Source organism: Osmerus mordax, chromosome 13 (assembly GCF_038355195.1).
Source record: "Osmerus mordax isolate fOsmMor3 chromosome 13, fOsmMor3.pri, whole genome shotgun sequence".
Classification (NCBI taxonomy): Eukaryota; Metazoa; Chordata; class Actinopteri; order Osmeriformes; family Osmeridae; genus Osmerus; species Osmerus mordax.
Genome location: NC_090062.1, coordinates 341821 through 368365, shown reverse-complemented (window position 1 = coordinate 368365; position 26545 = coordinate 341821). Strand labels below are relative to the sequence as shown.

General features: G+C 41.5%; 1 protein-coding gene and 1 long non-coding RNA gene across 3 annotated transcripts in view; both read left to right on the top strand.

The window, feature by feature from the left end:
• The window catches only part of leo1 (LEO1 homolog, Paf1/RNA polymerase II complex component), a 28111-nt gene extending 5494 nt beyond the window's left edge, over positions 1-22617 (top strand). The window contains exons 7-14 of the mRNA XM_067249491.1: positions 7356-7504; positions 7601-7685; positions 7762-7856; positions 8028-8162; positions 16564-16699; positions 19964-20156; positions 21050-21147; positions 22324-22617. Of these exons, the coding sequence (XP_067105592.1) occupies positions 7356-7504; positions 7601-7685; positions 7762-7856; positions 8028-8162; positions 16564-16699; positions 19964-20156; positions 21050-21147; positions 22324-22431 (999 nt within the window). The 3' untranslated portion in view covers positions 22432-22617. The remainder of the gene's footprint in view (positions 1-7355; positions 7505-7600; positions 7686-7761; positions 7857-8027; positions 8163-16563; positions 16700-19963; positions 20157-21049; positions 21148-22323) is intronic.
• A 1179-nt stretch (positions 22618-23796) lies between these two features.
• On the top strand, positions 23797-25272 carry LOC136955813 (uncharacterized). 2 transcript variants are annotated; one of them, XR_010878178.1, is made up of 4 exons: positions 23797-23846; positions 24435-24522; positions 24647-24816; positions 25049-25272. It is a non-coding gene; the product is annotated as an uncharacterized lncRNA (long non-coding RNA). The 2 variants fall into 2 exon arrangements; XR_010878179.1 differs by lacking the exon at positions 23797-23846 and adding an exon at positions 24232-24335.
• Positions 25273-26545: the final 1273 nt, after the last annotated feature.

Below are 26545 nucleotides of genomic sequence, written 5' to 3'. Positions count from 1 at the left end.
CAGAAATCAGGCTGTAAAACATTTTAGGCCGTCTATCAGCAGTGATTGTTAGAGTGCATGTCGGAGAATTGCACAGACACCCGCTTCACACCACAGTTGAGATTGGGTGTGTGCGTCCTTGAGAACTGTAAATCGTATAACTTATGTTGTCAGTTCAGTTAAGCCTGTTATTGTATAAGTCTATAGTTCTTGCTAATTTAAATCAAGTTAACTGGTGATTTTCGTTGTTTGTATTCTTCCCCTGCTAGCTAAATTGTCTTTTGATTCGATAGCGATTGCTGCCCTTGCTCAGGTTTGTATTTTAGGTGCATTATTATGCTGAAGTAGTTTTAATTAATAAAAAGTGGGTTTATTGTTATTATTTGCTACAGAATGCTTAGCCTATCAAGATCAAATGAAGCAGGCAGTGTACATGATTCAGAGTGGCCTACCTTAATCGATAGGCTAGGCTACTGACCATTTACAATAAGTTGTTGCTGCCAATTGGCAGCATTTATGCCATTTAGAACATACTTTATGAGTGTAAGGTGTCTTTAAGTAGCCTAACTTTATTGCTTTAGGGGAAATAGGACGAAAATATGTGAAATATTACATTAGCTATTAGACTATTACAGGGGGGGGAGGGGAGGGGGAGATGCAAAACACCTGGGAATAAATACATTAGAAAAAAGAAGAAAAAAAAGAATTTTTTTTCCGTACAAGTTAGCTATTTTCACAGCTCTGTAGAGGACACCTTCGTGAAGAGATTGCTTTGTTATTTTAACGATTGAAAACAGACCGCTGTTTCCGAAAGTAGATGTACTAATTATATCAGCGTATATTGTATTGTACATTAGATTTCACAATTGTGTTTTTTATCCCAATGTTAAATGAGCAAATGGTTATCACCTCATGGCCTTTGCCTGTGGCATTTTTGCAGCTGTCTTGCAGTTTAGGTTGCTAGCTATCTCCCAGAAGTTAACGAACACACGGGGTTTGTGACGTTAGTGACTGTGGCTAGCTAGTTTGCCACCGTTGGCTTCACTTTTCGCCACAGAAACTTAAATTATACCTAAACCGTGCAACGGAACGTAAAATCCAATACAAGCAATACACCGACGTTGTCTATGTAATGCAAAAATTGCGGGACGAGTTTTGGTGGGAAAATAAATAATAATAAATATTAAGGCTGTCAAGCGATTAAAATATTTAATCGCATTATTTCATATAGTTAATCGCAAATGTATTCAATTTATTTAATCTGTTCACATGTTACCCCAATAAAATATTTATTTGTGATATAATATTAAAATGGTGTACTTAACTTCAAATAACTGGAGGATAACGAGGAAATTGTGAGGGAGTTTTATTCACTCATACTTAGGCTGTACAATATTGAACATACATAGTATGTACACACATTTGGTTTCGTCAACCGGGCCATCTGGCAACTTCGAACTGAAAGTTGAAATGGAACTTCCCATCTGAAAGCCCTCTCTCCATCATTCAGCTACCGTCGGCAGTCGACGTCATGTAACGACAGGTGATTCCCAGGGTAAAAAAGAAACCTGCGTTAAGGGGCACAATTTTTTTGGTGCACACGTTAACGCGTTATTATCGCGTTAACTTCGAAAGCCATAATAACTATATATGAGAGAGCAATGTTTCCCACAGATTAGAAAGCAATTTGTGGTGGGGTGTGGGGTCGCCCCGTGTCTGACCGGGGGGGGGGGGGGGGGGGGGGGGGGGGGTTGTTCAATGTCAGACCGGGGGGGGGTCAACATAATTCCTTCGTTAAAGGGGTGATTGACTGGGTTTTTTAGATATTTCACACTGTTCCTTAAGGTCTCCGAATAGGGTATGTAACATTGGTTGGGCTGAAAATGGCCCGGGTGCTGTTCTATGCTCCCTTATACATCTATTTTCCCGGGAAAAATCGCTAGGTTTTCTCCTTTTATGGTATGCTCATGAATATGAGTTGGTTTACAATGAGGGAAGCTGCGGAGCAAAGACGCAACACGGCCAACAGCACTCACTGAAACAAGAAGGTGGACACTTGAAAAAAAAACGTACAAAGAAATCTATTGTGTCTACACAACACTGTTTTCAAAAGATTTACTAGATATAATTTGAAATGATTACGTTAGTTGTTTCCACTTCTGTTGTCGAAGCAAACAGGATTGCCTTAGGTGGGTAACGTTAGCACTACAGCTTAGCAAACAAACTATCGTGATTAAACTCAGCTTCAGTCAGCTCTAGCTATCTTGCTGAAAAATAGATCTGGACAAACATGCATCTTGAATTGTAGATTTACATGACAACACAGGTTATTTATTTGAATGAAACACAGTTAGGAACATGAAGTAACGTTAGCCCTATTGCCAATGAACTAGGCTAAATCATCACACATTCTACCTATGCTCTTGAGTTAGCAAGCTAAACTAGTTTACATGCCTACAGTCTAGGTGTTTTCGCTATCTAGCTGTTCTTGCATTCCTTGCAAATCAGCGTTAATAAAAAGCAGATGAGCTAGAGTCTAGATAACATTGACTAGACGGGCATGATGTTTGTCTATACCGTACCGATCCCTGTGCAGTTCGACCCTAGACAAGGGTCTAGGGTTGCGCGAACCATTTCACCAAGGACGGTTTTGAAAACCTGGGACAATGTAAAGCAGGATTTTCTATGAAGTTGTTGCTGAAAATAGGTGTGTTCCGACCTTATGTTCATCACAACCGCAAGCTGTAGTGTGATTTTGTCGGTAACAGTTATTAGCAATGCTAACGTATCCTGTATCTAGCACCTGCCTTTCTCCAGTTCTTTCAAATAGATAATCTAGACAGGCGTTAGCAATAGGCTAGACTGCTATTAGTTTTCTGGCAATTTTTTCGGAAGCTTCCCTTCTAATGCCGACTACAGCTAGTCTAGCTAGAGTCATTTGCTAAGTAAGGTATGTTGATGTGTTTAGAAACTTATTTAGCATTCTACCTATGCTAGATACAGGAGACGTTAGCATTGCTAATAGGCTAACTGTTAGCGACAAAATCATACTCACAGCTTGCGTTTGTGATGAGCATATGGTTGGAACAGCACCTCTTTTCAGCAACAGCGGCTTAGCAAATCCTTCTTTAAATTGTCCAAGGTTTTTATTCAAAACTGTCCTCGGTGAAATGATTAGAGCAAATGTGTAATTGAGGGTCAAACTGCACAGGGATCTTCTCATAGACAAACATCACAGCTCGTCGAGTGTTTAGTTCCTTAGGAAGACTCTGAAAAGTGTCAGCATTCCCTGTACAGCCTGGAACACTGCATTTACCACCGTAGTCTATTTTCAATATGCTCGAAAAACTTTCTTCTTTGTAATTCTGTGGAAGTAGACAGAGCAGCGAGCAGCAAATTTTGGGGCGTGACAAAGGTATAGACCAGAGCCAAAAAAGGTGGAGGTTTTTTCAAAACCTACTGATTTACAGCTAAAAAAAAATTATTGTGAGATTTACATAGGAAAGATCCTGAGGTCCCCAAACCGGACCCCCTCAACGCCCTGGCTGCGCCTAGAAATTCTGTCCATATAAGTTATGAACAGAATCGGTGACAAAGGGCAGCCCTGGCGGAGTCCAACCCTCACCGGGAACAAGTTCGACTTACTACCGGCAATGCGGACCAAACTCTGGCACCGGTCGTACAGGGACCGAACAGCCCCGATCAGGGAGTCCGGTACCCCGTACTCCCGGAGCACCCCCCACATGAGCCCCCGAGGGACACGGTCGAACGCCTTTTCCAAATCCACAAAACATGTGTAGACTGGTTGGGCGAACTCCCATGCACCCTCCAGAACCCTGCCGAGGGTATAGAGCTGGTCCACAGTTCCACGGCCAGGACGAAAACCACATTGCTCCTCCTGAATCCAAGGTCGACAATCCGACGGACCCTCCTCTCCAGCACCCCTGAATAGACTTTCCCAGGGAGGCTGAGGAGTGTGATCCCCCTAAAGTTGGAGCACACCCTCCGGTCCCCCTTTTTAAAGAGGGGAACCACCACCCCGGTCTGCCAGTCCAGAGGCACTGTCCCTGATGTCCACGCAATGTTGCAGAGTCGTGCCAACCAAGACAGCCCTACAACATCCAGAGCCTTAAGGAACTCCGGGCGGACCTCATCCACCCCAGGGGCCTTGCCACCGCGGAGCTTTTCAACCACCTCGGCGACCTCAGCCCCAGAGATAGAAGGGCCCCCCCCAATGTCCCCAGACTGCCTCCACGTTGGAACGCGTGTTGGTGGGATTAAGGAGGTCTTCAAAGTATTACTTCCACCGATCCAGGACGTCCCCCATCGAGGTCAGCAGCGCACCATCCCCACCATATACAGCGTTGACAGTGCACTGCTTCCCCCTCCTGAGTCGCCGGATGGTGGTCCAGAACCTTTTCGAAGCCGTTCGGAAGTCATTCTCCATGGCCTCGCCGAACTCCTCCCACGCCCGGGTTTTTGCCTCCGCGACCGCCAAAGCCGCATTCCGCTTGGCCTGCCGGTACACATCAGCTGCCTCTGGAGTCCTACCAGCCAATAAAGTCCGATAGGCCTCCTTCTTCAGCTTGACGGCTTCCCTCACCTCCGGCGTCCACCACCGAGTCCGAGGGTTACCGCCGCGACATGCACCGACCACCTTGCGTCCGCAGCTCCGGTCAGGCAGGTTTTCTTCATGGTAGTTTTTTGAGCCACGCTTTTTCTGATCCTTTGCCTGGAACCTGTTTGCCTTGGGTGACCCTACCAGGGGCATAAAGCCCCCGACAACATAGCTTCCAGGATCATTAGGACACGCAAACCCCTCCACCGCGGTAAGGTGGTGACTCAGGATTGGGTCGCTGCTTTTTGCGGATGATGTGGTCCTGTTGGCTTCATCGGGCCGTGACCTCCAGCTCTCACTGGAGCGGTTCGCAACCGAATGCGAAGCGGCTGGGATGGGAATCAGCACCTCCAAATCTGAGGCCATGGTTATCGACCGGAAAAAGGTGGAGTGCAATCTCCGGGTCGGGGAGGAGATCTTGTCCCAAGCGGAGGAGTTTAAGTATCTCGGGGTCTTGTTCACGAGTGAGGGAAGGATGGAGCGCGAGATCGACAGGCGGATCGGTGCGGCGTCCGCAGTGATGCGGGCTCTGCATCGGTCCGTTGTGGTGAAGAAGGAGCTGAGTCGAAAGGCGAAGCTCTCTATTTACCAGTCGATCTACGTTCCTACCCTCACCTATGGTCACGAACTGTGGGTAGTGACCGAAAGAACGAGATCGCGAATACAAGTGGCCGAAATTAGTTTTCTCCGCAGGGTGTCCGGGCTCTCCCTTAGAGATAGGGTGAGAAGCTCGGTCATCCGGGAGGGGCTCAGAATAGAACCGCTGCTCCTCTGCGTCGAGAGGGGCCAGTTGAGGTGGCTCGGGCATCTGATAAGGATGCCTCCTGGACGCCTCCCTGGTGAGGTGTTCTGGGCAAGTCCCACTGGGAAGAGGCCCCGGGGAAGACCCAGGACACGCTGGAGGGACTATGTCTCTCGGCTGGCCTGGGAACGCCTCGGGGTCCCCCAGGAAGAGCTGGTGGAAGTGGCCGGGGAGAGGAAAGTCTGGGCCTCCCTGCTTTAGGTTGCTGCCCCCGCAACCCGACCCCCGGACAAGCGGAAGATGATGGATGGATGGATGGATGGACATAGGAAAGAGGTGTCAATGGACTTTGAGGTTCACTGTATGTCCATTTTACCCACAGAACTGTCGTTATTCAACTGTGACAAGGAAGATTCGGTTCCGCATTCAATGACCCCTTTAATAATTTGTTACACAGAACTTTATTATATTAAATATGAATCAAATCTTCAATGCCTAACGAATCTATCTCTTTCTCTCCCTGACCCTGTCTTTCTGCTTGAGCTGCACTGGTTGAAGCCTGAAAATATTGTAAACAATTACTGCATATATGCAGGTAGCAACGCTAGTGCAAAATAACTATTTAGCTGGTCGGCTCCATGACGTAGGGCTTGTGAGACTGCTCACCAAAAGAACGAAGGGGAACCCACGTCTAGCAGATTAAAATTCAAAATGGCGGGGAAAAAAATAACGCCATAGAGTATTGTGATTTTGCCTTGATCCAGGGAATCTAATGGTACGGTATTTTTGAAAATCGGCCATTGGGTTCAGAAGTTACATGTGTCAACACACCTCCAACTTTGACCCGTTGGTGGCGTTAGAGTGCTCCAATGGGAGACATGAAACACACACAGATTCTTGGAATTATAGATAGTGTATGCCTGTGATTCAGCTGGTGATCCGAATGCTGGTTAGTTGAGTTGATGTTAGTCTAATTGGAGAATTGTCAGCACATTTGCAATGTTCTGACAATTTTTGCATCAGTAGCACATTAATTCAAGCAACAAAATTCACTGATACTGAAATAAAGTATCCACTTTCTGTTTGCTAGCCAACATTTCAGCCATAAAGAAAACCCTTTAAAATAAACTGATTCAGCAGTCAGCACTGCTCACCTGGCCTTATCGGCGTTGGCTTGTAAATGACTATACCCAAAAAACTGAATTTGTGAATTGCCAATTGAAAGGCTGGCCAGCAAGTGAGTCCTCGTTTGATGCCTAAAGCAATGGAAATCAGGCTAAACTGTAGTGAGTTGTTTGTGTAGTCTACATGGCCACAATTGTAGCTAATAACCTTCCAGCTATACTGAAAACAATTAACTTTGAATATAGTTTTTCTCTTAGTTAGCTAGCATTTCATTCAAAAAGAAAACCCCTGCTCAACTGGCATTATTATAGATCATAGTCTGCTTGTCTTTAATGAGTTGTCCTTGGGTTCTGAAATGGACAACTGCAAAATTACAACTTTGCACAGTGCCCAATTCCCAAGATAATGGTGGGACAATTAAACAGACAGCGATTCCTTGCAATATTAGATAGATTTTGTTTTTACGTTGGAGAATGTTTATTGTTTTTACATTGGAGAATGTTTGTTTTTAGTATTTGCATAAAGGGCACTGATGGACTCTTCTGTATATTTGAATGTACAGCTTGGATGTAGTCTGCATTGAAATAAGCATGTTTAGAAAATTATAGGAAAATTACAGGTATATCTTAATACTGTGGTTCATGTCTGCGTATTGAACGGCAGGGGGCGTACCAAATGGTTCGATAATATACCGTATACTTTTGCATCCCTATTGTTCCATGGAACTGTTCCTCAAACAGTGATTGTGCTCAAATCTCTTCTCTTATTTAACACGTTATGGAGGTTTGATTCATTAATTCATCCATACACTGCTGTTGACTCAGCTGTTATAATTGTGTGTGCATTTGTGTATATCGTTATTTTTGTTTGTCTCCCTTCGTACTTCTCTAGGACATCGAGGAAGGTATGGACGGAGAGCAGGCTGAGGAGGAGCCGGTCCCAGAGACTCGTATTGAAGTGGAAATCCCGAAAGTTAGCACAGATCTAGGATCAGACCTGTACTTTGTCAAACTGCCCAACTTCCTGTCTGTGGAGCCCAGGTGAGACGTTCAAGTTCCATAAACCCACTATAGTAATGGCGGTAAACAAGTGTAGGTTTTGGTTTGTCGTTTTAAACATGTCATCTTCCTACCTAGACCCTTTGACCCACAGTATTATGAGGATGAGTTTGAGGATGAAGAGATGTTGGATGAAGAGGGTCGGACTAGACTCAAGCTGAAGGTGTGTCTCTCTTAATGGTTTTGTGAAGGATTGCGAATGAGTGTATCTGTATCTACTAGTTTTATTCTCTGGGCAGGTGGAGAATACTATTCGATGGAGAGCGAAAAGGGATGAGGAGGGGAACGAGACACGTGAAAGCAACGCTCGGATCGTCAAGTGGTCTGATGGCAGGTCAGTACATACATAGGTGTACATAGAATAACATGCATAGAATATATCTGAGGTTGAATGTCATAACTGCCAAGCACATGTTAAAATATTAATGATATTACTTTAATTATATCAGTGTACCAGTGAGTATTACTGATCATTGTGTTACTATTTCATTGCTTTATTCCCCAGCATGTCACTCCACTTAGGGAATGAAGTGTTTGACGTGTACAAGGCCCCTCTACAGGGAGACCACAACCATCTATTTATCAGACAGGGCACTGGATTACAGGGGCAGGCTGTGTTCAAGACCAAACTCACCTTCAGGTAACATGCACACATGAAGATAAATGTGACATGCCCTGGTGAAAAGGGCATTCCGTATTTTCTGCTAGGATCATTTGTTTTCCTTTTCTTGCATATTACAAAAGTAAAAATGTTGAAGAAGTCACTTATTATAATATATCACTAAATACTAATAATTTGTTATTGTTAACCTTAAGCTTCCAGTTGAGTCGTAGGCGTGTCATGCGTGATGTGATTTGCATAACGATTTGCAGCCGGTTTTCCCTAGGCTACTTATAGTGCGGATCAATGCTCCCCTAATTATCACTAGATGGCGCTTCTTGCACGCTGCCAAGGCAAGGTGGGCAACTGAAGTGGCCTTCGTCAATCTGTCATAAATTTTCGTGTTGATAGTCGGTGACTATTTAATTAGAACGATTGTTGTCTAGGATTGGGTATTGTTTGGATTTTTACGATTCTGATGGCGAACCGGTACTTTTTAAACAATTCCGATTCCTGAACCTTGAAAAACTGAAGTTCTTGAAAAACTGAAAAATGACATCAAAGAAAGTCTCTTTTATAGTTTTTCTTTTTTACATTTACATTTAGTCATTTAGCAGACGCTCTTATCCAGAGCGACTTACAGTAAGTACAGGGACATTCCCCAGAGGCAAGTACTTCACCGTCACTTCACCCTACCCAAGGACACAACGTCAGTTGGCATGACCGGGAATCGAACTGGCAACCTTCGGATTACTAGCCCGATTCCCTCACCGCTCAGCCAACAGACTCCCCACCTTTTTGTGTGAAAATTATTTACGGTATTACGTAAATATATGTAACCATATATTAACGTTTTAAAATACTTAAATATATAATAAGTAAACCTAAGTCACCTAACACACAACTACAATAATTTAACAATAAATAACAGTTACACTATTAACAAGTAACAACAAAATAAATGTTGAGTTGGTATGCTAACTAAACCAGCTTCAAACTTTAACAGTTCTTTTGCGGAAAAATTACCATATTTGCCTTCTCTGGAAATATATGACACCTCTCCTGACTTATGGCATGTCCTGCACAGGAGAAAACGTTCTCAGATGAAACATTTGTTGCATTTTGCGATGTTGGAATCCTTGGCTGTGAAATACAGCCACACTTTCGACCGGTTCGCTTTAGGCTTTTTAAATGCACTAAAAGCTAGCTAGCTAACGATAGACTAGCAGAGCAAGTGTAATATGTTTTTCTAGCGATCACGTGCAGTGAATGGTTAATATGCTTTTACGTCCGTTTTGGTGAGCCCAGAGGGAAAATATGTCATTTTAAAGGTAGCCTACATTTACGGTAGTTAACTAACGGTAGACTACACAGAAAGTGTGATATTTTTACGTCCGTTTCGGAGCGACAGAGGGAAAATATTTCAGTCGACACATTAAGTGGATTTGCATTCTAATCCAGTCTGATTCCTTCCGGTTCCATAGTGGAACCGGGTTTCGGTACCCAACCTATTGTTGTCTAACCCTTCAATCATTCATCAAAATTGAATTTATTATAAAGGATGTCACACACGTTGTGGGTTAGACTGCAGCTGGTCTATAAATGCGTAGCCAGAATTTATCAATATATCATGTTCGGCTGACAATGATCACGTTGTTGTCCCGAGTCAAAAGTATAAACACACAGGAACATAAACATTCAATGGTCTGATGGATCCAGTTATCCTGGCAAAACATTTATTGTTCATAATTTATTGTGATGGCACGGTCCAAGTAGGCCTCTTGAAAATATGAGGCAAGTGAAACTTGTTAGGAAATTCTCTGATTTTCTTTATTACTGTAATATTTGGACTCCAGGTCCCAGTGTGGATCTCAGGTTACGCATGAGCGCATTAGCCTACATTGCTTCCGAAAAGTATTCACAGCCTTATACCAAAATGGATTCAATTCATTATTCATACATTTTACACACAATACCCCATAATGACAGAGTGAAAAAAGTTTGTTTCATATTTTATATAGATTTGCAAAAATTATGAACGAAAATATAACATAACATTTACTTAAGTATTCACAGTATTCGTTGTTGAATGGGGAGCGTCGGTGCAAAGCCTTTTTCAAATCAAATCAAAATGTATTTTTATAGCCGTTTTTACACGCAAGCATGTCACAGAGGGCTTCACATACGCCCATAGAACTGCCCCTCAACCAACCTAAACACTCAAGGAAGACAAGGAAAAGCTCCCAGAAAAACTCACTGCAGGAGAAAAAATGGAAGAAACCTTGGGAGGAGCAATTCAGTGAGGGATCCCCTCCTCCAGAGACGGTTGGTGAAAGAGAGGAGCAGAACACAGGCTTAACATAGTCATACAGCAGGAAAGTGTCAATGGGTTTTGAAACATCAAAAGCCATTGTTCAACTTGGTAGGAAGGGACTGGGAAACTCGCTGTTGCCCGTCATGGAGACTGGTTTCCAGTTGGCGACCAGGTCCAGCGTTGGCCAACCGACGACCAAGCAGGTGCTGACAGCTCAAACCCCCCACACCGCAGGGGATGTGTGGAGGGGGGACAGAGAAATGAGAGCAGGGATTAGAGAATGCCAGGAGCAGCTAACAGTTACAGTCATATTAGAATGAAATCCCCACCGGTCAAGTGTGGACTAGTGCAGCAATTTAGCAGAGCAAAAAAAAGGGTATTTGATAGCGCCAGCCCCCCTCGGTTGGAACATGAAATCTGTTCCAGGGGAAAGAACTTTAAAATAAGTTATATTTATAGAATAAGGGTGACAATGCCCCGTCCCCCGTTGTCACCAACTAGTAACGGAAACTATAACAATAACAATATACAGTAACAGGTTTACTTAAAATCTAGATGGGGCAACGTGAACATATAGAAGCTTTAATTGCAATTTTTTGCAAGTTAAAAAAATGTTCAGACCTCTCCAGAGATGTTTGGGCTCTGGCTGGGCCCCTCCCCCCTGGGAGATTCACAGAGTTCTCCCAAAGCCACTCCTTTGTTGTCTTGGCTGTGTGCTTAGGGTCAGTGTCCTGTTGGAAGATTGACCTTCTCCCCAGTCTGAGGTCCAGAGCACATTTTCATAAAGGATGTCTCTATACATTGCCGCATTCATCTTTCCCTCAATCCTGTCTTCTACTTCCTGCTGCTGAAAAACATCCCCACAGCATGATGTTGCCACCACCATGCTTCACTGTAGGGATGGTATTGGCCAGTTAATGAGCGGTGCGGTGAGTCCTTCAGGTGCCTTTTGTCAAACTCCAGGCAGGCTGTCATATGCCTTTTACTTGTATGGCATCCCTCTGGCCACTCTATCATACAGGCCTGATTGGTGGAGTGCTGCAGAGATGGTTGTCCTTTTGGAAGGTTCTCCTCTCTTCACAGAGCAACGCTGGAGCTCTGTCAGAGTGACCATCTGGTTCTTGGTCACCTCTCTGACTAAAGCCCTTCTCTCCCAATCCCTTAGTTTGGCCGGGCAGCCAACTCTAGGAAGAGTCAAGGTGGTTCCAAATTTCTTCCATTTACGGATGATGGAGACCACTGTGCTCATTGGGACCTTCAATGCGGCACACATTTTTCTGTACCCTTCCCCAGATCTGTGCCTAAATACTAGGGCTGTCCCCGACTAAGAGTTTCTTTGCTCAACTGAACACTTCTGTGAATCGATTAATCTAAATTTGAAAGAAAAGAAGAAAAATCTATAAATGTCACAATGTTTTTCATCTAACCATTTTTCAACCCAACGCGTGTTAACATGCATTAGCGAAGTAGGCCAACTTACGGTTTTCAAATGGTAGGCCTACATCAAATTCAACGTCGAATGTGGAATATAAACCGTTGTTGGCAGAGTGTGCATTCAATATGTTTTGAGTCACCAGGTACTTTGATTAAATACTTCCATACCACATTATTTGCCTAAAGGATTAATAACACCAACTGTAGACACATTATGGTAGAGATTGTAGTTAGGCAAACAGCTACAATTGTGCTTGTGCAAAAAAACAAAACAAATGCAGATTAACGAAACACATTTTTATTATTATATATTTTTTTAGTTGCTTTATTTGTCTTAAATAATATAATCTACAATTTCTGTAGAACATTTCTTTAATTTAGCAATGGTGACACAAGCGGGAATCAGATCTCACACTGCCATACGGCTGCTCGACTAAAACAAATCTTAGCTGACCAAGAGCATATCGACCAAACAATTGACTAGTCGACTGAGCGGGGACAGCCCTACTAAATACAATCCTGTCTCGGAGGTCGACAGACAATTCCTTGGTTTGTACGCTGTCAACTGTGGGCCCTTATATAGACAGGTGTGTGCCTTTCCAAATAATGTCCAATCAACTGAATTTACCACAGGTAGAAACATCTCAAGAACGATCAGTGGAAACAGGATGCACCTGAGCTCAATTTTGACTATCATGGCAAAGGCTGTCAAATATTAAGTACATATTTTTTTTCTTATTATTTTTAATATATTACAATTGTAATAACAATTTTTTTCACGTTATCATCATGGGATATTGTGTATAGAATTTTGCTGGAAAAAATATATTCAATCCATTTTGGATTACGGCTGTAACTGAACAACATGTGGAAAAAGTGAATTACTGTGAATACTTTCCGGATGCACTGTATGCAGGGCTCCAGACTGGGACCAAATGGTCGCATTTTGCGACCAGTTTTTGAGACAGTGCGAGCATTTTGTACAAGCACTCGCGCATGTGCGACCTACAAATTTGGAATTTATTGGGTGTGCACAACGTCAGCACACGTTAGCAGCGACGCATAGATACGACGTTCTAGTATGACAGCGATATCAGCGAGTCCTCCGCATTAGTATCGTAGCTAGTCTTAATCTGCCAGACAAGTGGTTTCCCCTTCATTCTTTTGGTGAGCAGTTTCACAAGCCCTTCTTACCCAGCGTCATGGAGCTGAGCAGCTAAATACTTTTTTGCACTAGCGTTGCTACTGTATCCCTGCCTGTGTTTGCGCTGTTGCACTGTTATACTCAGCAAGTATCGTGTCGTGGTGTCGGAGGACTGATCGAAAAGTGCATCATACATTTAAGTCATTTAGCTAAAACTTACAGTACGTAATGTCACATTAAATAATGTATTTAAACTCAAACTTATGTGGTGCGTCGCTGTATATCAGTTGTAAAAATGTCTGTAAAAAAACGGTGAGAATGTGACATGAATACAGTGCCTTGCAAAAGTGCTAAACCACTTTGCTAATATAAATCCCTAATTTCACTGGATAACAATTCATACATTTATGTATTATTATGCAAAATATTGAATGAATGAAAACCTTTCTTCATGAACTACCAGCATCAAATGATAATAAACAATATATATTTTTTTTTTACATTATTATTAGGGGTGCTGAGATGAAATTTAGGGGTGCTTAGCGACCCCTAAAAAGGGTCTAAAATTGCCACTGAATTGTACCCTCTCTAGTGACATTAATAATTGCATTGCAGGTTAATATAAAGTGTGCCCCTAAATTTTCTGCTTGTGATCCTAAAATTTTCAGTCAGGGGCTACTGTGCTCCTAGTAAAAAAAGTTAGTCTGGAGCCCTGACTGTATATGTGCCAACAAAATTTGCAGTTGCAAAAGTTGGCCGCCTATCTACACCAACTAGAAGGACAGATAATATACAGTGAACAATATGTCGTAACAGAAGCAAACTCCGTCCCTATTTCCCAACTCCATTCAGTAGGCTATCTTTCTAGCGCAGTTCCCATGGAAGTCGATCAGCCTATAATCTATCTAGTACTGCCAGGAATCTTTGTGTGTGTGTATACAAATTAGAATTGATTTAGTTTCCCACTATCAACTCAAGAACCGGGCACTCCAAAGTTCATATTTTGCAAGAGTCTTTTTTATAATCCAACGGAGTGCAGTTGTTGTTTGGATAAGCATTTCGATATAAAATAATGGAGAAAACAATTGCCGTCAGTTTGGCTTGCTCTGGACTCTTCATCTTGAGTTGACTGAGCTACACCAAGTTATCGTTTGGCTTGCGAGAGCTATCGATATAGTGAGCTGAAAACAGGCATAAGACATGAATAATATTATTTATGTCAGTGCGATACAGAAAATCCAAGACTATTTTACTGACGACATACCGGCTAGCTAACTAAGAAAATTACTATATTTAAAGTGGATGGTTCATTTCAGTAGGTGTAGCTGGAATTATTATCCACAATTGTTGCTGTGTGGATTAATGGCTCTTGAGTACAGTTCAGCCTAGAAAGACAATAGGGATTGAATTGTCATTGTTTTAGGCATCATCACTTGCTGGACAACCTTTCCATTGGCAATTCACAAATACGTTTTTGGGTGCCCTAGCCAACATAACATAAACAATTGATAACGTAGGAAACAGCAGACAAATAAAGGCGACATTATCCTTTGCATGAATGTACTAGAGCATTGGCAATTTGTTGAAAATAATGAGAAATTGCTTTTATGATGTGACTAGAATAGATGAAGTACTTGACAGAGAATGAAAGTACTTCAATGACAGAGAATTTCAATTGTGATCTGAGAAATATAGGTACCAAAGCCACAGAAGAACTGTCATCACCACCTGCATCACGGGCACTTCACTATCTATAATTCCCGATATATGTGTGTGTCACTGACATAATTGCGGGCATTGTGCCCCATCTATAAGCAAGGTTTAAAATCTTGCACAGGGGATTTCTCTGCTAGAGCATTCCAGGTTTACCAACATTCAGATACGTCTTCTTCAACTATTTTCAGATTTCAATGTATGACACAACATTTGAAATCTTACAATCTGCAGTTTCATAATCTGTAAAAAATATGCGAAATTACCTTGGCCAACTACGGCCCTTTTTCACCAGAGCATGTCACATATTGTCCCAGCTAGAGCTAGGCAATTGTATTTATTTTAATACTTGCGGTATTTCAGAATCTACCTCTTAAATGTTCCATACCGCGGTATGTGGGATAACAAAACATCCTCACTCAACACTAGTTTATTATGTTGTGCTGGAAACAATCACATTCAGCTTCACGCTACTGTGCCGTTTTTGGGGGGCTTTTGCCTCATTTCAAGAATCGGACACCAACCAAAGCCTTTGTAGGGGGATTAATATATGCCAAACAACCAAAACTATTCCCCTATGGTTTAAAGGAAGGATGGATGGAAATTGCAGTTATTTGACTCTATGGGTTAAATCAGAGCAAGAGTGCTCAACATAAGGTTAAAATGAAATATACATTTAATAACATTGCAAATTAATGAAATCAATTACAAGGCAAATATGTTACAAAATGAAGGTTAACTCTTACCTACTCTACCTTGATTATTGTAAACCAGAGAGAAAGCAAGAGATGAGGAAGGAGAAGGACAAGCCAGAGCTGACAAGCCCTCAGGAGATTAAGAATCCCCAGAACAATGCTTCACAATTCCCTTTATACCCAAGAACAACCAATCAGACCACATCTTGACCATTACTTATCAAAATATGACTACCAATGCTACAGTAAATTACACAATGAGACACAAATAGAGACTCCGTCCAGCAACTCCAGATTTTAGCATATGAGAGGGTGGGGGCAGGGTGACACCCAGCCTTAAACCTTACTCAAAAACAAATATGGTAACATGATTAAGGACCGACCCTCTTGTAGTAAGGAAATGAGCGACTTAAAAGTATATGACGACCTTGTAACAAAGAAGTCCAGGGGTTTTTCTAGCTGAAAGTTAGGCTTAAGTGGTAAGCCTCTTCTGTGGTAACTGCTGTGGAGCCAAAACACCTGCGTGGAATTTCTTATTTGTGTGCTTGCAAACCCTGTGCTTATTATAATTGTGCACCATAGCACCACTGTTACGTGCATATGGTAACACAGATTATCAACAAAACATGTATTTTTATTCCACGAATGGATAGTCAAGTAGCCAGCTAGCAAGCAAGCTGAATGTGGAAAAACAGAGGAAAAAAACGTGTCTTCAAGACATCTCTTGCTGTTCATCTGTTTTCTGAATGTATTTGTACTTCTTTACACAAAATGAGGGACATTTTGAAGCTGTTGTTATTTATAGGTCATTATGCAAGGGTTTTATTAGTCTGGCCCACTTGAGTTCAAACTAAGCTGTATGAGGTAAATTAAATGGAGTTTGACTCCCAGCCAGCAGCAGCGAGACCTGGACAAATACAGAAGCCATTACCAAAAAACAATTACAATAACAAATTCCAGTACAATCAGAAATGTACCAAAAGTAGTAATTCCCTGATAAACTGAAAGGGACCTGGTTGGCTGGCTGTGTAGATGTGTCTGTTTTCAAGGAGGGTCTAGCATCAGTTTCATGTTCAATGTTTTTCAAGTAAACTTTTTTTTTTATATCCAGGGACAATTTAATTTGTGTGTTTTTTCTAGGCCCCACTCCACAGACAGTGCCACCCACAGAAAAATGACTCTGTCTCTGGCTGACCGTTGCTCCAAAACTCAGAAAATCAGGATCCTGCCCATGGCCGGACGTGACCCGGAGTCCCAACGCAATGAGATGATCAAGGTCACATACACACACATACCACTTTTGTCAGTTCTACAGATCCTGACAATTGTACTTCCACTTGCAACCATGTCAAAATCTAAAGCACAGATTTACATTGGATACCCAGTCTACACAACCACCAGGTGGCACATGGGAGGATGTAACTGAACAGGACTGACCAAACATTCATTTAGTTCAACAAGATATATTTAATATACACATCTTATGAGAGCCATATTGTTAAGACGGTTGCGTTTATGTCAATCCCATTGAATCCTAATGGTGCATTCAGACATGCAGCGCTTGGATGCTGTGTGATTTAGGGCTGGGCGATATATCGAATATTAGCGATAATATCGCAATCATTTTGACTCCAATGTAACATTTGAAAATATTGTGAATATCGAATATACATTTTAAAAATAGATATACACAAGTCCTTGTGTTGCTTGTGTTATAAGATCACTGTCTGGCTCATCTGTGTTCACACACAGACACACCCAAACACAAACTGAAAATTGCACTCGCACAGGCACTCTATTTTGCTCTCTTTTTGTCCTGTCACATAAGGACCTCTGCATGAATTGTTACATGTGAGGTCCGTTTAGTCAAGTTGCAAGTACCATGTTATGGCAACTGCTTAAATTTGCACTACACATTTTGTACTTTGTAACAATAGCTGTTCTATCTAAATGGTTTTCTAATGGGGTAAAAGAAAATCTAGTTTTTTAAATGATTTAAATGCAAATGCAAACATATCGAGACATGTATCGAATATCGTAAACATTTTGACAATATCAAGATATCAATTTTTTTATATATCGCCCATCCCTAGTGTGAGTGTTAACAAAGTTTGAAGCTACATTCAGCTAGCTAACTAGTTCAGTAGCTTGCTTGCATTGTCTGTTTTATAATAAACATACGAAAAGGTGGTGATAAGACTGGCTAGCTATTGTTTTTTCATCTTGATAATCATACAAAAATGTATTTCTACTGCTCAGGGACGATAAGTGACGGCAAGAATATGGACACCTGTAGGGTTTTTAATATTGTCCAAACGACCAAAACTATTCCCCTAGGTTTAAAGGAAGGGTAAACTGAAGCTTTATAAATACTCCTCCAACCTTGTCCCAACATCTGGCAGCCATGGGCTCCTCTAAGCAGCTGCTCTGAAATTAAAATAATTGATGCCTAAAAAGCAGGAGTCTAAAACAATAGCAAAACTTTTTCAGGTAGCCGTTTCCTCAGTTTGTAATATGAATAAGAATTACAGTTAACATATGTATAACATTTATTTTATTTATAATTTTCGAAATACTACAAACACAAAGCACCCATTCTGGTTGGGTTGCAGCGTAGTCGATGCTAGGTGGTTAGTTGTGCTAGGGAAAACATTGATGTTCAATGTTAATAACAATCCAAATAGGCTATATTAGGTATTATACTGATATTCTCGATTGTAACTTGGAATGTACTGTATTTTTCGGAAAATAAGCCGCATTTTCTATAAACTGCACCCAACCAGAATGGGTGCTTTGTGTTTGTAAATCTCTGAGTATAACATTACAGTACAGTACAAGTACAACACATTGGAATATATGCCGCACTTGATACGGGAACAATGATAACAAGCAATGCGTGAGTAAAGGCGATCTTACAGCATGCCGTTGCAGGGCTCTCAAGTGTCACGCATTGAGCGTGACAGTCACTCATTTCGGTCTTTTGTCACGTCCTCCCGCCACACATTGTATTTCTCACGCAGAAAAAAATATAATATATTCAATATGCCGCAGCACCCAACCAGAATTTCTCTGGCTCTTATTCGAGCCTGCCACTTATCAGCCAATCAAAAAAAACTTTGAGCACAGAGTAGGCTCATTATCTCCTGTTTTAATGTTACAACAAATTCACAACTTGTTTGACACAAATAATGACAACTTAACTGCTGTTAGAAAATCTTTCCCAGATAATTAGCATCAGTTTTTCATGAGTGTCTGTAACTTAACCAACAGTTTTACAGCCTGTTCACTGACAACACCTGCTCAGAACAAGTAGTTCATAGATGTAGCCTAGCTGGTCTGTATCGGTGAAATTCACTCCTCAGGTATGTAACAGGCCACCCGCGTCGACGGATTACTAGCTTTTCTTTGGCGTACTTGGTAGTGGTGGCACTTGGGATGTCAGAGGTGGCAGGTTCGTACCCAGTGCGGGACGAACATAGGCCCGATACCTCTGACGGAGCTTGCAATACCACGTCTGTTACGTAAAATTGGCCTAGTCATATTTTCGTTATCACACGATGACTGACAATTTGTCACAATTTAAACATCTCTTTCCAAATAGGCGTAATAATTTTATTAGCACTAAATACATTTAAGTGTTGTGCATAGTCGATGTTATAGGTCACTTTTAAAATAATGTCATATTTTATAATTATATCCTGGCCATGGATGCATTAATCATTGCTGCCTTTCAAAGATGTCAGGTAAAAACCAATTAATTAATTAATTTTGATCCCCTGGGGGGGGAGGGGGGGGAAATGTCACTCTTGCCTGTCTTCAAAACTTGAGAGCCCTGCCGTTGTGTAACACATTTCGAAAACAAAAGTGCGTAATGTATGTTTTCTATTGCCTGGGAATAAACGAATATTTACCTTTAGACAAGTGAGTTCTAAATATTTCCGACGGTCCCCAAAGCATAAGTTATTTTTCCGAAACGGTAGCTAGCTAGCTTTAGTTAGCTTCCGGGATAAGTTAGCTAGCATAATAGCTAGCAAAAAAAGTGTTTCTACTGTGCTATAAGCCGCATCGAAATATAAGCCTGACAACCACAAGAAAATTTTTAAATAGGGGTATAAACTGAGGCTTTATTTCCGAAAAATACGGTAATGCAACGTCTGCCATTGTTTATGTTGTGCTTTGCAATCGCGTTGCTGTGAAAATGTTGACTTGTACAGTGATGTATTACTTTGCCACTTTAGTGGCTCTACATTCCGTGGAAAATCAAACCAGTTCTTCTTAAACCAACTCAGAACCGACTGGCATATTATTGTAGCTTTCATGTTTGCACGTGATCCTGTTTGACATCTGTCTGCCATGTTAAAATGTGTGAAGCAGTTTCAACATACACTGGTCCTTAATTTCCAGTTTGCAAAACAAGTTTACAATGTTAACATTTAGCACACCTGTCATCATTTACCCAACTTTTTCCTGTGAGCAATGATCATATTTTGATTTGACAGTTTTACTACAGATGTAATTTATCTCCTCTTGTTCCATGCAGAAGGAGGAAGAACGCCTACGTGCGTCTATTCGCAGGGAGTCCCAGCAGAGAAGGATGAGGGAGAAACAGCATCAGAGGGGGCTGAGTGCTGGATACTTAGAGCCTGATCGCTATGATGATGACGAGGAGGGAGAGGAGGCCATCAGCCTAGCAGCCATCAAGAGCAAATATAAGGGAGGGGGGGGGCTTAGGGGTGAGGATACACCCAGTCACAAACTGCTGTAAACCCCAGTAGAATGATGCACTGTGGTTATTGTTTGTTCAATGCAAATCTAATAAGTTAAAGCCTAAGTCTACATCTTGCAAAATCATCTTTTTCAATCTTACAACCTGAATTCAAAATTGAATACATTTAAATATCTCATATTCATCTGTATCCCTATTAACAAATCATTGCATATTGATGACACCACTTAGTACATGTAAAGTAGATTCTTGAAAAAATAGTTATTAGATGACTGTCAGATCTTTGGCCCAATAGCATCACCCAACTCTTGGTATCGTCACTCTTCCATGATTAGGCAAATAAATATTTCACTGTGTCTAAAAGTAATCAAGGGTCTGAAGTAAACCAGCACAAACTAGTTTACAGTTAAGATATTCCCCCCCCCCCCCCCCCAAAAAAAAATGAAAAATATTAACCAAAATTACCCTGCGTCTCAAATTGCAGTTTACATTTTACTTAAAGAAATACAATTATTGGTGAGCATAGCATTCCATGATGGGGTGCATTGCCTGTTGTTTTCTTGCTTTGCTACCTTGGAAGAAGATACTTAAGGCGCCATGAGTTTGGTGATGCTTATTGCTCAACGTAACTGCCTGAAATCAGTCTTCAGAATTTAAATCAGTCTTCACACTTGAATTGCCTGAATTCAGTCTTTCTAGAAATCAGTGCCTGCAAAAAATATTTTATATTTAATCAGGGGTGTGCATGCATATGAAAATAATAATTAATTTGGATTACATTTGATGTGCAGACAAAATCATGCACTCTATTTATCAAATTGGTTTGTAGGCAGGTATGAATCATGAACATTATAGGTATTGTATATATATTTTTTTTACATCTCAATACTCACCCTACAGAGGAGCGAGCAAGGATTTATTCGTCTGACAGTGATGAAGGCTCAGATGATGACAAGGCCCAAAGGCTTCTGAAGGCCAAGAAGCTGGACAGTGACGAGGTAAGATGAGCAGAGTGCAACACTACCACACTACAACAGCAGGGGGACACTGAGGCAGGGATAGCCGGGACTATTCAGAACAGGAGTTGTACTGTGTTGTATACAGGCTCACTGCTTGGCCAGGGAGAGTTACACTACATGTCCACTACAGCGTTTTTTTAACGCTCTGCACCGCTTGCCTTCCCACAGTACCCCACGCTCGGGGGCGTGTTAGACAAGTTACTACAGAGTTGTAGTTCTCTTAAGGTCACTGTTGTAGTCATGGCCATGCATGCAGACTTGGGTTCATGTACTCACAATATCGATCAAAATACCACTTTTACACATTTGTGTAAAAATACCGCATTTTTACTAGTGCAAGATTACAGTAGAATACATGTTATGCCCCGGTCACTCAACCAGTCGTTTGTAGGCTGGGCTAGCGAGCTAGCAGTGGCACACAACAGTCACGTAATGTGACGAGACTGAATTTAAAAGTATAAAAACACACTAGGGACACTGACAACATCGGCAACCCTGCATTATTAGTTTAATGTAATCTTTAAATTCAGGCTCGTCACATTAGTAACTTTGTTCTGAACAGAACTGGGTGTGCAGACACATACGAAAAGTTTCTCCATCTTGAAATTGTAAAACTTAGAAATGTTTATCATGACCAACGGTTGCTACGTTACAAGAAACAAGAAACCAATCCGATTGGCCAACGCTACCGTTTAACGGTCTTCATTTACATAAAGTTGAGAAAATCCAACTTTTAACGCTCTGCTCTGCTTGCCTTCCCACAATGCCCTACGCGAGCGTCAACGCCCGGTTTCATTGAAAATGAATTGGAAGCCGACGCCACGTGCCGCCCGCTCCGCTTTAGTGGGCAGGACACGTACCGTTATACTCATTGCTCTTCAAATGTGGTGGAACAGTGAATTCCAGACCCCAGGGGGCACATTTATAAAGCATTCAACAATAGTGTTGCCATGAAAACACAATCAAACTGTATAACTCGGAAATCACCCCACTATTCAAATTGTAATAGTGATGTGTCTGTGTGATCGGGACCTGATCTGCATAAAGTAGGAAACGCATATTAGAATTTCCCCATGACCTGGCAGGAAATGGTGACAGGCAAAGATGCAAGGGAGACTAAAGATAATCTCTGTCTTTCTCTCTCCCTCTCTGCAGGAAGGGGAGAGCTCAGGAAAGAGGAAGATTGAGGATGATGAGGAAACTGCCACCAAGAAGGCCAAGAAGTATGTAATCAGCGATGAAGAGGAGGAAGATGATGAATGAATGTTTATTTTTTATTATTTTTTTACATATTCCCACTGTGCTGTCTATTCGGGCTGTATACGCTGCAGTTTTGGAATATTTTCCATGGATGACCTGAGTGCCTGTGTTTGTGTAACTAGTGCACATAAGGATGACCTGTGTGTCTGTAGCTATGTGCAACTGAGGTAGGAAATAAAGAGTAACCAAAATGTAGAAGTCCTTTTTAATGACTCTAAAATCAATCCTTCTTTCAAACGTAAACTTTAAAACTAAGGTAGAGACAGATTAAGGTGGGGGGAATAAATAGTCTAAAGGCGCAAACAAGGAACCCAGACAGGGTTCCAGACTAATTTTTTTACTAGGAGCACAGTAGCCCCTGACTGAAAATATTAGGAGCACAAGCATAAAATTTAGGGGCACACCTTATATTAACCTGCAATGCAATTATTAATGTCACTAGAGAGGGTACAATTCAGTGGCAATTTTAGACCCGTTTTAGGGGTTGCCAAGCACCCCTAAAAATAATTAAAAAAAAAATATATATATATATTGTTTATTATCATTTGATCCTGGTAGTTCATGAAGAAAGGGACATCCTTAGTTTTTTCATTCATTCAATATTTTGCATAATAATACATAAATGTATGAATTGTTATCCAGTGAAATTAGGGATTTATATTAGCAAAGGGGTTCAGCACTTTTGCAAGGCACTGTATTCATGTCACATTCTCATTGGGGTCTGAGCACCCCTAAAGGTCTGATCCTACAATCGTCCCTGGTACAATTTCTGGGGAAATTGTGGGCTGTGCTTGCGTCGGTTGCAGATGGGTCCGTTTTTTAACAGACATTTTTACAACTGATATACAGCGACGCACCACCTAAGTTTGAGTTTAAATAAATTATTAATGTAACATTACGTACTGCAAGTCTTAGCTAAATGACTTGATGACTTGATGATGTATGATGCGCTTTTTAATCCGTCCTCCGACACCACGACACGATACTTGCTGAGTATAACAGCGCAACAGCGCAAACAGGCAGGGATACAGTAGCAACGCTAGTGCTAATAAGTATTTAGCTGCTCAGCTCCATGACGCCGGGTAAGAAGGGCTTGTGAAACTGCTCACCAAAAGAACGAAGGGGAACCCACTTGTCTGGCTCCGTCCCAATATTACCACTTCACCCTAGCACTTCACCCTTCGTTTACGCGTTCGCGTGAAGGGGTAGGGTAGGGTGTCCCAATTATTTTAGACCGAAGGGGAAGTGTTGTTCAACCCTTCAAATAACCCCTTCAAACGGAGTGCGATCAGAGGCAGACTACGGCTGATGGGAAAGATTACATTTCCCAGGATGCCTTGCAAACACCTTGGTAACCGACTGACTCCAAACATTTTGAAGAAAGATGGCTGCCAGTGCAGAAAAAGAAGTTTACAAATGTAAGTATATCTTCGCAAATAACTGAAAAAAAGCCAGTTTAATAAATAAAAAAATAGCTGATCATTATGCTAAATAATATTCCTTAAAGTTGAGTAGAATACGATTGTTAGAAAAAAATCGCTATTTCACAAATGAAAAAAACGCAATTTTATTATGACAGGTGGGTACAGTAAATATGTTTGCCAAAACCTGACGTGTGTTCAAATTCGCATAGGAACACTGTTTGCCTTGAGTTTTTGGCAAACGTAGCCTACAGTGGAGCTGGATATGAGCTAGACAAAATGTTACCATTACAATGGTGTGTAATTAAAATCATTTAAATGTAACGGTTGAAAGATACTAACGTTAGTAGTTTGGTTGCGAGCTAACAGACAGGTGTCTAATGTTACAATGTTAGGGACTCCCGACCAGACCAGGGCACTCATTAGGTTCAGGACAGAAAATGAGCAATTTACTAAAAAGAAATATGCATCCAAGCAGCTATATGAGTGAGTGACCCGGTTGTTGTTTTCCAATGAACCATGATTATCTCTGATAATTCCTGTAACCAGAGCCTAATCTACATCATTGTTTGTTGTCTGAGACAGGACACTGATCAAACAGCTTGGCCTGGAGGGAAAGGTCAATGTACAGCAGGTTGGAAAGAAATGGGAAAAATTAAAAAAGAAATATAAGGTAATTATTTGGTGAGATATATGCTGCATGTTATCGCCATCAGCCTTTTCAAATGAATGCGTAATCTATATATCAGCTTTTCACTTGTGTGTGTGTGCACGCACATATATGTTTGCTATTGCAGGATCTGAAAACTCCAAAAACTGGTCCAGGGACCGAAAGCGGGGAGAAAACAGCTGCCAACTGGCCTTTCTACGAGGATATGCATGAGTTCTCGGTGCCAGACCATGCATAGAGCCCCCTGTATTAGTGGCATCTTTTAATGAAGGCAGTGATGCCACAACATTACTGATGGTAAGTAAGGAAAATACACTAAAATTGATCACTTACATTTAACCGGTGCAAAACTTCAATGGCACCAACATATCTAAGGCCTGAAGTACATGTCATGTCTGTAGATCTCCAAAACATTCAGTCTGAATGGACCTTCAGGCCCTGGTTTACTGCTGTGGCATGCTTGCAGTGTGCACAGGATGTTACTGTGTATGGTACTGAACCAATCTGGTTATTCATTTTCTATGTACAGAACATCATTGAACCAAGAGAAGATTCTGCTTCCAGTCCTGGTCCTCCAACCACTCCCACAGCTCCTGATCCCACAACACTGTCTCCCAGGAAGAAACGCACGAAGACCAATCATATACTGGAATTTCTCAAACAGGAATCCGCAAATGAGCAGAAGAGGCACGAGGAGACTGAAGCCAAAACAGAACGTTTCCTCAGCCTATTTGAGAAGCTAGTTAATAAAATGCCAGAGCAGTAATTTCTTTGTTCTATTCTGTTTCTTACTTATTTGGTGGGCAAACCGCGAAGCGGCGCAGCCACCTCAAGTGTTTCTACCTTTTCTTATAATTATTATTATACATCTGCCATGGGAGTCTATGGCAGCCCCTAGAACCACATGGTCAGAAGTTGTGAAATTTGGCACACTCTTTGGGACTAGTCCCCTCATCAATTTCACCAAGTTTCATGTCTCCATTTCAAACCCTCTAGCGCCACCAATGGGTCAAAGTTGAAGGTGTGTTTACACACGTTACTTTTGAACCATATGCCGCATTTTCCAAAATGAGGTATCATTGGATTCCCTGGATCAAGACAAGTTCAACGCACTCTATGACGTCATACCCAGTATAGATTCTCCGCCATTTTGAATGTTAAGGAGAAACGTTTTTTCGCTACTCCTCCTACAATTCTTGTTGAATCTTCTTCAAAATTGCCACAAATGATCTTCAGACCAAGCCTCACAAAAGTTATCCCCTGGAGCTTTGATTTTCGCAACCGTTTGTTAGTTACAGCCAATCAAATTCAGCAACTGATCCGGAAAAAGGGAAGTGAGGTCATATCTTCCCTCAAGATTCCGTCAATCTTTGATGCATTAACTCCAAACTTGGTGTATGGATTCATGACCCTGTTATTAAGAGGTCCGAAAAAGGTAGGGTCATTTGAGCTCTAGGGGGCGCTACAATAAGCAAAACTGTGTTTTGACCAATAACTGTTGATTTGTTTGTCTTATTTAAGTGATTCCTATGTCTCGTGATATCTTAGGAGATCCCGTGTCTGACGCATGTTAACGCATGATACCAGACGAATTGATGAGGCCGCCATTTTGAATGAATGAATGAAACTTTTTTCCCTACACCTACACAATGTATCCAATATTCACCAGATTTGGCACAGATTATCTTCAGACCACAATCACCTTGACATGTCAAAATAGAACTGAATTACAGCTGTTGGGGCAACAATTTGGGCCAAATCTGACCACGCGTGCCACAGGAGAAATGGCTTACTTTTTGTATACAGTAACTGTATAAGTAACAGTAACTGTATATATAATGTTTCATTCTCAGGGGATCTATACTCAAGAAGAGTCAGATTTATTGTGCTTTGTAGATATGTGTCCTCTAACCTCTATGGGGTCGATCCCGTGTCTGACACATGTTAACTTGTGATACCAGCCGAATTGATGCCGCCATTTTGAATGAATTAATAAAACGTTTTTGTTCACTCCTCCTACAAAATG